At 45.3% G+C, this 12,537-nt stretch overlaps 1 protein-coding gene across 1 annotated transcript in view; it reads right to left on the bottom strand.

The window, feature by feature from the left end:
- LOC149360639 (complement factor B-like) overlaps positions 1–12,537 on the bottom strand; it is a 182,368-nt gene that overhangs the window by 137,207 nt on the left and 32,624 nt on the right. Inside the window, exons 3-5 of the mRNA XM_089572423.1 lie at positions 10,150–10,350; positions 5,732–5,926; positions 3,777–3,959 (exon numbers count right to left, since the gene is read on the bottom strand). Coding sequence (XP_089428549.1) covers positions 3,777–3,959; positions 5,732–5,926; positions 10,150–10,350 — 579 coding nt within the window. The remainder of the gene's footprint in view (positions 1–3,776; positions 3,960–5,731; positions 5,927–10,149; positions 10,351–12,537) is intronic.

Raw genomic sequence — 12,537 nt, 5'->3', positions numbered from 1 at the left:
CTCGGGCTGTATTTAGAAAGTTCGCAATTCGCAGATCCTTGTCGCGTGACAATTGTCTTGTTTAATCGCCGAATCGCTCGTTTACTTTCCTTTTATTGCCCACTTCGCATCAAATACATCTTAGCGTGATTTCTTACAGCAAAGCAGTGAGCTACAGCTCCAGTGCCTTTTCCACCCGAAGGGCGTTGACAATCTTAGGAGAGCGTGACAATCTTCGGAAAAGGGGCATTTTCCAGCCAACGAATGAAAACTGTTTTCTTCCGAAAATCGAGCTTACCCTAAAAAATGGAGGTAGCCTAACAGCAACGAAGAGAGAACTAGACATTGGTAAAAACCAGGCGTATGTGCTAATAGACAAAGAAGGCAATGTCATTAGCAATACAGATAAGATAGTTAAAGTAGCCGAAAACTTCCACACAAATCTATACAGTACCGAATGTTATCAGAACGTTACCGAGAGAGGTAGTAGAGCACAGCAATAGTACACCCCGCCAGTAACGAAGGAGGAAGTACAGAAAGCCTTTGGATCAAAACAAAGGGGGAAAGCAGCTGGTGAGAATCAGGTAGCAGCAAATTTGTTGAAGGACGGAGAAGAGACCGTGCTAGAGATCGTGCTAACATTATCTTAAGTCATAAGAAAGGAGACGTCAAGGACTTGGAGAATGCCTACAAGGTATTTACTAAGGTAATCGGTAATAGAGTCCGGACAACCTTAGACTTCAATCAACGAAATGTTCAGGCAGGGTTCCGTAAAGGATACCAATATACCATATTCCGGCCATCTTTCAGGCGATACTGAAATGCGCAGAAGATATCCAGCCCCAATATATAGCCTTCATTGATTGCGAGAAGCATTTAACTCAGCTGTCATGCAGGCATGGCGGAATCAGGGTGTAGAGGAGTTTTATGTGAAAATATTCAAAGATATTAATAGCGATTGCAAAGCCTCCAAACTATTCATAAAGTCAGCAATAAATTCTAATAAGGAAAGGCGCCAGGCAGGCAGACGACCTCGCCAATGCTAATCGCCGCTTATTTACGGGAGCTAGTGCGGGGCCTCAAACGGGTAGAGTTGGGAATAAGACTTAATAGAGAATACATAAGTGTTCTATGATTTTCCGACGACAATGCCTGGCAAGATCACTCAGGACATAAACTGCAACGCAGGATGAATATGAGTTAGACAGGAAGAGCAGAACGGTAGGGCTAAAATTAACATGCGGAAAACCAAAGCAATGTTCAACAGCCCAGCAAGGGAGCAGCAGTTCGCAATTGGTAGCGAGGTGCTGGAAGTGGTTAGACAATATATATACAAAGGGCAGGTAGAGATCGCTTATCCGTATCATGAAAGGGAAATAACTAGAAGAATAAGAATGGGTTGGAGCGCATGTTGAAGGTTCTCTCAGATCTTGAATGGCCGTTTACCAATATCCCTCAAGAGAAAAGTATACAACAGCTGTATATTATCGGTGCTGACCTATGGGCCACAAACGTGGAGGTTAACAAAGCGTTCAGCTTAAGTTCAGGACAACACAGCGAGCTATAGAAAGGAAAATGGTCGGTGTGACGTTAAGAGATCGGAAGCGGACAAGGTGAGTGAGGGAACAAACGTGGGTTGATAACATCCTTCTCGAAATTAAGAGGAAAAAAAGGGCTTGGGCAGGGCATGTAATATGAAGGCAAAGTAACCGCTGGACCTTAAGGGCAACGGAGTGGATTTCAAGAGTAGGCAAGCGTAGCAGGGGTGGTAGAAAGTTAGGTGGGCAGATGAGATTAAGTTTGCGGGAATACTGTGGCAGGCACTGGCAAAGGACAGGTTTAATTGGAGAGACATGGGAGAGGCCTTTGCACTGCATTGGGCGTAGTCATGCTGCTGATAATCATGATGAAATGTTACTTACCCTCCCTTCTACTGCACATTGTATAGCAACGTCAAGCCATGCGTGTTAGGCTAAGTCAGAAATGCGGACGCCCCTCCTCCTGCCGCCCAGCTCCACTACCACGAGCACCGGTCCCCTCCTTTTATACGACATTTTCTACCTCCGGTCTGCGACATCCGGACACTAATCCGAAGTCATCTCCTTTCTTCTTGCAAGTGACGTCAACCCAAAGGAAACAGCAAGACATGACGGGAATCGCACGATGGGCTCAAAACTCTCGCAAAGGTCGCATATTATACAGAATTACATCCTGTTCTGTAACGTTCCTGAAAAGCTCATTCTTAGGAGCCGTCATTGGGGCTCAGTTGTTATAGGACTCGGCCGCTGACCCGAAAGAAGCGGGCTCTATCCCGGCCGTGGCGGTCGAATTTGGATGGAGGCGAAATTCTAGAGGTCTGTGTACTGTGCCATGTCGGTGCGCGTTAAGGAAACCCAAGTGATCGGAATTCCCGGAGCTCCAATGAAAACTCATTCAGATGCTGTCTTCCGAGACCATTAGCGCCAGTTTCTTTTTTTCATTTTTTTCACTCTTTTCAAGTAAAATGTGTAACAGCGAAAAAACTTCAAAATTCAGAACTTTTTCACCACGCCTGCCTGTAAATTAAGATTTTGAGGCATGTTATGCTTTTTTAAGGTGAATATTTCCTTTGTTGCATTGGCTGTCTCTCGCAGCGCGTTTACACCTTTGACAGATCTTTGGTTCTTTGGTACTCCGGCCGACTCGCGTTATTTTTGTTATCCTTTAACCGCAGTAGCCCTGAGATGCTGATCGCGTCGGCATCGATGTCTGCATGAACAGTGCGACATTCGAACCCTATCCCTTTGTTACTATTCACTGCGCGTGAATCATCATCTTGAGCATATTTCTTCTACATAGCTGTACCTTCTGGAGGACCCTAATTGTACTTCCAGCAATACGCCACTGCCACTTGAAACATCAAAAGCGATTCCTATGAGACTACTTTTTATTTTCTATAAATGCCCGCCATCGGATTCAATACAGTCGAACTTAGCCAGAAAGAACCATGTGATTTAAGTGCCTGATTCGTGCTTTTCCCGTGCGCACCACGTGCTAATCTAACATATTCTTTCTGTGTTATTTCTAGTCCCGCCTGTACTTCTGTCATAAGGCACAAAGCTACCTTCCCTAAAGTAAGCCCTAGCTTCGCTGCTCATTTCCAAAAACCTCTCAGTACTTCATGCATATTGCAAACCCAAAGCACTGTGTAGCGTTCTCTTTCGGCGGAGTACACTCCGTTTGCTGTTCTGTGCACAATCGGGGACAAAGCCCTCCAGGATACGCCAAGACCAAGTTTTACGCATGTACACCATTTCTGCAAGCGGAGACCTCATTTCACAGCCACGCTTGTGACAAACTGAGCCGGAAACTCAGCGCCAAGAGTATGGTTTTGGTTCACCATTTAATAATGACAGCAACAGCTTTGTTGCAGGTCACGCCTACTTTAGATCTTACTGCCTAATAGGTCATCTTACCATCTACGCCGTAGTCAAAGGTGACTGTGATCAGCTAATCCGGAGGTTTAGAGACCTTTTATTATGAACACGTTTTCGTTTGTATCGATGAGTTTAAAAAATGATTTATTTACACTGATCTAAAGATAGAACTTCAACTTCCCTTTCACGAAATATCATGAAGAACTGCTTATCGCTTTGAATATCATCACCAGCGTAACAATTATCATGCTGGAAGCAAATTTTGCGTTGTCTTCATTTTGGGAGTACGTATGCACAACTCCTGCCTTCTGTACCTAACTTTAAACCACAAGTAATATCTTTACGATGACGCTCTTGGTGGAGTGTCTCCTCCTAACTTACCTTCTGGCACGCAGCGTGCAGGTTTGCCATTCCACTGGCCATCATTCTCGCACTGCCTCATGGGTGATCCTTGCAAGACATAGCCCTGGAAGCAGCCGAAGCTTGCTGTAGCGCCCACAGCAGTGGAGTAGTTGCCGGTCATCCAGCCGTGTTGAGGGGCTCTCAAGGACCCGCATTGTATCTCTGCACATATGAGCTCAGTAATGAAGTAAGTGCATAAGTCTGTAACAACACAGGCGGAGAGAAAACGGCCAAACTCTACATCAGCAGTCGCGCCTGTATTACATCACGATAACGAGTAACATGCATCTATAAACGTTATTTTGAAATATGTTCGTATGTTCGCGGGGGCTGCGTTGCGGCCACTTTCGTCCGCAGGAAAGGTGATGACGGTACTGGTCTGAATAGAGGAAAAACAAAAATTCAGGCTCTCGCACTACACGGACCTTCACAAAATGCAATTAGCGTAGAGGTATTGCACACAAATCATAATTTTGGGTTCTTGGCTCAAATCTCTCGCCGTCTATGTGATTTGCTGCATCATTGCGACCTGGAGCTTCCAAACGACTTGTGAAGCTGCGTCGAGGCACCCTGCCCTTTTTTACCGTGAATTAAACGGCCACGCATTGAAATTTCGCCTTGCACGTGTACGTACCCGTGAGTTGTTTTCGGACTCACTTCCCACGGAGGGAAACTAATGCAGATGGCAACATCCAGAGCACAGCAGGAGAGACTGGTAATTTACCGCGCATGACGGTTAGACTGCGGTGATGGCGCATGTGTACCGCGATGGGAATGTGGATGCGTTCAGCTGCAAAAAGTTCCATTTTAACTGACACACACAAGCACTGCCTGCCAAGGAATGGCTTCACGCTGTAAATGTTTGTGCTATGGCTGGTGAATTGCCGCCGGTTTAATACGCCATGGAATATAGGATTTTTTTTTATTTTGCGCTGTGATGCTATGCTATTCAGGGACATATTATAACGAATGCGACCAGCTGCACCTGCCATCGCATAAAATGGCAAGGAAAAGCCGGACGCCTGCTGCGCAACTGCTCTCTGCTCTCTTAAATCCCCTAAGCTGGTATCGGCGGAAATAAATTGGACAGAGGAGAAGATGTGAGTGGCAAAGTACACAGTGAATTTTTGGCCGACCTTAAAATGCAGTGCCGTACTTATGGTTTCCTCAATCATATTGAAAATAAAGAAACAACCTGAAGGGCCTCTTAAGCTCCGCCTTAAAGGTATCACGCGATAGAGATAATAGCTGTGTAGCAGCCTCGTCTCCTCTTCGCATATTTCATCGCCGACACCGTCATCCTACATATCACATTCATAGATCGTGAGCATTCAAATATCTATCACTTCACTGATTGTGCCAATATGAACTTTCTTGAATACGGTTGGGTGATCAGGGACTAAAGATAGGTCGTTTATGTGAGAATGGAGCGCAACCACATTCCACTGCGCCTCTGGCATTGACCACCTACCCTCAAGAGGCGCGCGCACTGTCCGATGTCAGTGCTCGTTAAAGAACCCCAGATGGTCGAAGTTATCCAAAAGACTTCAATAATGCGCCGCTCATAGGCTGAGTTGCTTTGGAACGTTAAACCCCAATAAACTAATAATGACCCCCGACGTCCTTAAACTGTGCATGAACTGTCTCATTATTTCTTTCTCATTCTGCCATCAAACCTTCTCTCGCGACAAGGCTATAGAGCCAACTGAGTGCTTTGGAGTTAGTCGCAATTGCTCTGTTAAACGGTACTTTCTCTTTTCAAGTGACCGTATGTAGAGATTACAATTGGCGGTCTTCAACTGCCTTATACAGCATTTGATTACTATTAACGTGATCGACTTTATGACATATCGTTTCCATAACATAACCACTAAGGTGCTTTGATGATCAACAAACTAAATGGGCGACAGAGTTTTGAACGAACGGGTACTTACCGATACCGATGCATACGGGCACCTCGCCATCCCACTGACCATCCGCCTTGCAGTGGAGCACCTCTGCCCCGATCAGCCGGAAGCCTCCCAAGCAGGAAAAGGAAGCGCTGTCGCCCAGCTTGAAGAGATCACCGCCAGACCGGTGGCCGGACACAATGCCATGCGGCAATTTTAAATTGCCGCAAGCGCCCCTGGCTGCACAAACACAAGGCTATCGCTGAAAACTGACATGGTGATTATTTTCTGCCTTGGGAAAAAGTGCCAAACGGGAAAGGTTTTGTACACCAGCTATATGGCAGCTTGGAGCTAGTCCTGGGACGCTAGAGTAGTAAAGGGCCATGAAACTGTGATAATCGACTTGTGCTCCGAAAAAGGAATGATGTGTGCAATGGTGCTGTTTCTTTAGAGCATGACGATCTTGCCAACACACCCCTGCGCACGCGCGGCTTCCTGACGACACCAGCAGCGGTGCAGACTCCTAAGCACACCTCCACGAAGTGTACAGTTCTCTTCCTTGCACCCAAAACCCTTTCAGGCAAACATTTGTGAAGTGCCAGAATGCACTTAACATGGGACATATTGGGTGTGTCTCAGACCGCCAAATTCGTTCGGCGTTTGTCAACACTAAGGAGCCCAGAAGATGCAGCTTTTGATCGCAAAATGGGACTTTTGGAACATAATTGCAAGCCTTAACTTTCCAGAGGTAAAGTAGTTAGTTCCTTTACTAATCTAAATATTTCGACCACTGCTGATGGTTAACGATCAACAGAAAATTATGGACAACAAAACCCTTTAGGCTCTACACCCTTGTCAAAGGCTCTACATGCGGACTTGGTACAGGCTTGATTGTCACGTCTAACGCTCCACTCGCATTCTTTTCCTCTCCCCGCGTTTGTTTATGCCTGCAACGTCGACGAGTCTCAACTTACAAACGGGCGCCTAAGAACCGCGCACTAAAATTAGGCATACTTTGCGTTTACATATTTGCGACAACTTATGATTCACTAGACAAGTCCGTCTAAAGTTCGGTTCTTAGCTTATAAAAACACTACGGGCTCCGGCTCAGCCACTACCAGCTCATCATTCGCAAATTGACATTCAGTTATACACACGGTGCTTCACGTAACTTGAACTAATGGTTGAAAAAGGCGGCAGGGTTAAAACGAAGCTAAACCGAGTACACGTGCGAAAGCATGTATTTAGCCTGGTTAGCTCATGATATTGCTTTCAGGGGCCCGTGGAACGTCTAGGAACGTTATTGATTAGATACTCGTATTATTTAATGAAGACGAAGTTGTGCAACGCACAGCTCGAGTGGGTGTTGCATTTTAACATCAGGCGTGATCGGCTGCAAAGATGGCATAGTGCTCTGGTGCGGAGGTCAGCGAAGCTGATACGTTCTCGCCGCCGTGGTTTCGAATCCTATTCGCGGGAATGTTATTTATTTACATACTTTATTTACCCTCACAAGGTCAATACACGGTCAGCCCTCAGCGATAAAACGGTTTTTTCAGCTTTTGTCTTGTAGTAGACCTTCTGCTCTAGAAAATGTCTCACGACAGAGCTCGGTGAGACCAATGACATATTGTTTCCCTTTGTGTGGCGCTCCTGAGATTACTTTCAAAATTCTCCTGAATTAATTAATTAGTAGATATAATTGATAAAGTTCATATAGTTAGATAAAACTGCTGAGGTTGCAGTGAGGCTTAGTGAACATCAGTATCACGGCGTGTTGAGCTACTTGATTGTACAAACTGTGAAAAACGGCGCAGAGCCAAGGTACAGCACCTGTCCCCTGCTTCCTCTGCCCAGTAGCGTGGCTTTCTGGGGTTGTTGGTGCATAGTTCCAATACACTGTAGCGGAGCAAAAGACGAGCACACCAGAGACTAGAGACGCTCGTGGTGCTCGCTCGGAGAACGCTCGTGGTGTTCGTCTCTCGTCTCTTGTGTCCTTGTCTTTTGCTGCGCTACAGTGTATTGGTTCCTCTGTTCCTTGTTTCTGCGTAGTTTTTCGCAGCCAGTTTATGAAATAAACTACCCTGTTCTTCTGCCAATGTATTTATTACGTATGTTTTTTTTATTGCGAAAGCAATACTGCTTGCACTTTTCTTCCATCGATGGTCGTGGCGCCTCCTTACACAGCGGCGCGTCGCGTGACCGTGTGACGTCACGACAGACCGAGAGCCGGGGCCCCAGCTCGCGCCATCGGTGGTGGAGGTACAGCCTTACACGCCGGCTGTGCCACTGCCGAGAGAGGGCGTTCGCTAGAGCGGGATAAAACGGGGGGGGGGGGGGGGGGGGCTGCAGCTGCGCTCCTCTCATTGCGCTATGTTGTATGATGTGTACAAGGCGAGGCTGGAACGATCAGCTGCGGCCAAGCGACGGCGCCACGCCGAAGAAACAGACGAAGAACGGGAAGAACGGCTAGCTAAACAACGTGCGTATGCAGCAGCCTGGCGAGCACGCGGTCAACATCGCTTGATGCGGGTGCATCTACAAGTGCAGGGCCAAGTTTAATGAGTGGTGTTTATCTTTCCTCATATGTTTCAACTCTCTGCTATCTGCACGTGGCAGCGGTGGTGGCTGGTCTGGAGCCAGTAGGCAGACCCGTGCACTTTCCTATTCATCCTCAGTGGCAACCAACCAACCGTCGGCGCAGAGCGGCGGTAGACACGGCGGATGCGGGCTGAAGAAACGGATGAAGTTACTTTCGCAATTTCCGGGCTTAACCAAGCTGAAACTCTGCCATTTTTTTTCAGGCTCCTGCGCTACCGTACTGTACCAATGCTAAACGCGTTCTGTACGAACAAAGCATGCAGGCTAACCGTATCGAAGAGAGCGGCAAACGCCGCTTTCGGATAGCCTTGACAGTGCGTCAGCACACTATTCCCGACGATCAAAGTGCGCTCCGTGATCTGCGATATGTGATAAGCAGACAGCCTTTTGAGATGGGACGTTTATTGAACCATCAACCAGACAAAAGCAAAAAGGAAGGGAAAGCTGTGAAGCCACGTATTCTAAGGAAAGCTCCATTGTCTTTATTTCTATTAATAGGCACCTCGTCGAATTGAGTAGCATCCGCTCAATCTTGCATGGCCCAGTTTACCTTCCGTTTCTACAAAACATGTTGGCAGCGCTAGAATGTGGTAGAGAATAAGGAACGTCGCGTGTATTTTTTTTTTGATTTTCGCGGGCTTTGTTTAATGTCGAAAAAAAATGCCACCTAGGAGGCGGGTTGCCACAAAAAAAAGTGGTTTGGCTGTTTCTAACCCTGTTCGCTCGTTAACGAGATTCACGCTACGCTATGCGTTAACATATTAATTTTTCAGAATTGATCATAGGTAAATTTTTTCTTAAGCGGAATTAAAAAAAATACTCCAAGGAGCGGCACATGACGCGAAACAATATGTCGTTGGTTTCACCCGCTCCGCTAGACTGCTTCGTTTAAATCGCTCGTTGAAAGAGGTGAAAGACTGTGTATATGAAAATACCCTGGTTTTTTTATCTAAATGACGAATAAAGAGTAATCAGTTTTGTACGTCACGTCATCAACAAATGCTTCGAGAAGAAATATTTCTCGCTATGCTGACGTGATAACCGCCCTTACTACGCCTGATTTCACAATGGATTAGGTTTCAGGTTGGCCATATAGACAGGAAACAGTTGCCACATTCGTTGAGAATGGATACTTTGTGGCGTTCATTTACTGAACTATTCTAAAGAATATTTTATGACTTTATGGTTACATCAAGGCGACGTTTTTAAGGTTCGCCTTACGTGACGTGCTCCATACATTTTTTACTCACAAAGCTGATAGGCGATGTGTGTTGTATCGTTTATATCTGAATTCTTTACATCGGATGTCAACACATTACGTTGATTACATCCGAGTGGCACAGGTGAAAGTTCGTTTTATCCGAGGTGCATACTTAGGTTGGCTACACTGAAGAATTCGGCATATTGGAGGTGCACACACACCAGCTCGTTACATTCAAGGTTAACACACGAAATTTTGTCACATTCGACGTGGCATACTTGGTCTAGGTATATCGTAGGTTCACACACTACAGTTTGTTATATCCGAGGCTACATACTAATGTGTATTATATCCTCTGTAGTATACGAAGTCCGAATAGGTAGTAGACCAAGTGCGTTCCTCGCCCGGTGGTTGAAGAAGGGCACCTGCTACTGCGTACTCACAGCGAACGCTCACCATTTCCCCTTGCACCAGACATTTTAATGATTACTCATTAATGAAAAGCGCCGCCCCATAACTCCCGAGAAATTCATGATGTAAAATGTGTTAGTATACTACTGAACCAACTTTATGCTGCCGACTTTATCAATGCACAGGCGTATCACCCTCAAAAATGACCACCACTTTTTCACTTCTGCGCTTCTTCTCTGGGCATACTTACGCCGACAGGTAGGCCTGCGATGCGTCCAGGTGCCGTTGACAGTACAACGGATCTGCCTGTGGCCTTCAAGTTGGTAGTTAGCCACGCAAGCGTAGGTGATAGTGGTCTTTGGAGGACAGCATTTTTTGTGGTACAGGGTGTTGTTCCAGGCAACAAGTCGGAACCCTTTAATACTGACGCCCGGGTCACTGCAGTAAGTTTCTGGAAACAAAACAAAACAAGAAAAAAGACAAAAGGTAAAAATATTAAGGACCGAAAAATATTGAAAATTTGCGCACAGTTTTCCTGCCTAGTTTGAGGTATAATTGATTCCCAAGAAACATTAATAAACGTGTTACAAATAAGGCAATGACACTTATTACTGCTACTTAGCCTGCTGTATCAGCATAACTGAAGAAACATTAATAAACGTGTTACAAATAAGGCAATGACACTTATTACTGCTACTTAGCCTGCTGTATCAGCATAACTGTCCGATGAAGATTAATATATTTTAAACTAAGCCCACTTCGACACGAGGAGCATTTTTGGGGGCCCTCTGGAATGTAAGGATGCATTCCGCACTTCAGAAACGCCAGTAACCTCTGTGGGGGACGAAGAAGCAGCAGCAGCTAAATTTGCATGCACGCTTTCTTATTAATAAATAAATGCATGGAGGTCTCCTTCTGAGAAAAGAAGTCAGAATTTATGAACTTTTGATACGTATGTTCTAACATTTCGGCGGTCCGCGTTAGGTATGACAAACTCTTTAGTCGAGGGATCAGAATCTATCTCTACCACCTGGCGTTGTTTACTGCGGCTAGCATCGCGCACCACTTGGTCTTTTTTGACTGCACTCTTGCTATTAATGCGAAAGAATTTCTAGGCTATGTCGTCGGGGTCGTGTCGACAAAACGCGTCCGCAGCAGTTGTAACGTTCTCAAAACAGATAGCATCAAATGAATGCTGAACACCGATAGAGAACAATGTAAGGATGCGCCCCGCCCCCAAATAAATTCTGACGATATGACGATCACTTAATTAATTTGTGCCAAAAATGTCGAAAAACGGTGAAATAGCGCAGACGTCGATATAGTGAATGGGCGGGAAAGTAGCTGTGGACGACAAAATACTGGAAAAATAGTCAAAGGAGTGCGAGTAAATTTTGAACGAATTGAAACGTATTTCAACAGTGCTATATTATCGACCAAAAGTTTCATTGGCATAGAATATAAAAGTTAATAACTTATCAGCAAAAACCATTAGACGATTGATTAGGGCGGACGGGGATATAGTAAGTAGACGGGAAAGCAACCACGGCGTCAAATTTTCAAAACCAAATTGCTTGAGATAAAAGAAGGTCTAATCGGAGTAAATAAATGGATATTTAATTAAAGCACAAGATAAATATACGCCAATTCAGTAGTTAAGTTAGTTAGCAAACAAAAGGAAAATGATAAAGAGATGCAAATAGAGGTGACGAGGACCGCGGAGGCGTCGATGCTTTTGCATTCTCCAAGTGTGGGTCGGAGCAGTGATCTGTAATTTTTGCTTTACTACGAAGGATACTGGTCGTGTGAGCAGGAGGCGTAACACTGATTTAGCGTATCTAGGCATGCAAGTCAATGGTAGCCGACGTGAAGCTCCTCATCAGCGTGACGCAGTTGTTTCGTCTGGCGTTTCTTTCAGTTCGACGGCTTATAGTGAGAGATAAAAAGTTTTCCGCTTTACCGATGAGTCTACGCAGTTGGGGCGTGGAACGCCATTCACGCCGGGAGTACTTGATGGAGATTGTCACCGCTTTGCTTGCTTAACTGCTCGGATGTAGCTGAATATTTGTAATCGAATGCCCAGTAACGCAGACTAGCTAGGATAATTCTACCAAATAACATCGTTTAGGAAACCGACTGTCACTAAAAAGTTCTTGAATCGATTCAGTAAGGTGCCCGAAGGTGACAATTACCATAACGCATTTTAAATAATATTATTGTTTACTTAAACTTGTACAAATTTGTGCCTGCCGAAGCCATGGATGGCTTGAGTAGCAGCGCCCGGCAGGAGCTAACGCACCTGGTATGCACTGTTCAAAAAATGGACGGAGGTGAACCGAAGGAACATTCTCAGATCAAGAAAAGGAAACAGAGAAAAGGGAGACAAGGCAACATGGTATTGACGTGTAAAGGTAATAAACAACGCAATTTAACCAGGAGCGACTTCAGTGTATTACGCGAACAGGAACACAAGGTGCAGAAAACTCTTTCGCCCAGTTATAATTATACTCATCCGTTTCATTAAACAGATGGTTAAAGCCAGGCATCAGTAAACATTGAAAAACACTGTAATCATGATTTCGTCACGATACATACCACACATTACAGGTTTAAGGGCGGATTTTGGTATACCGTTCAC

This window comes from Amblyomma mixtum, chromosome 2, assembly GCF_055824585.1.
Source record: "Amblyomma mixtum isolate Tamu chromosome 2, ASM5582458v1, whole genome shotgun sequence".
Lineage (NCBI taxonomy): Eukaryota > Metazoa > Arthropoda > Arachnida > Ixodida > Ixodidae > Amblyomma > Amblyomma mixtum.
This window is presented reverse-complemented; position numbering and strand designations above follow the sequence as displayed.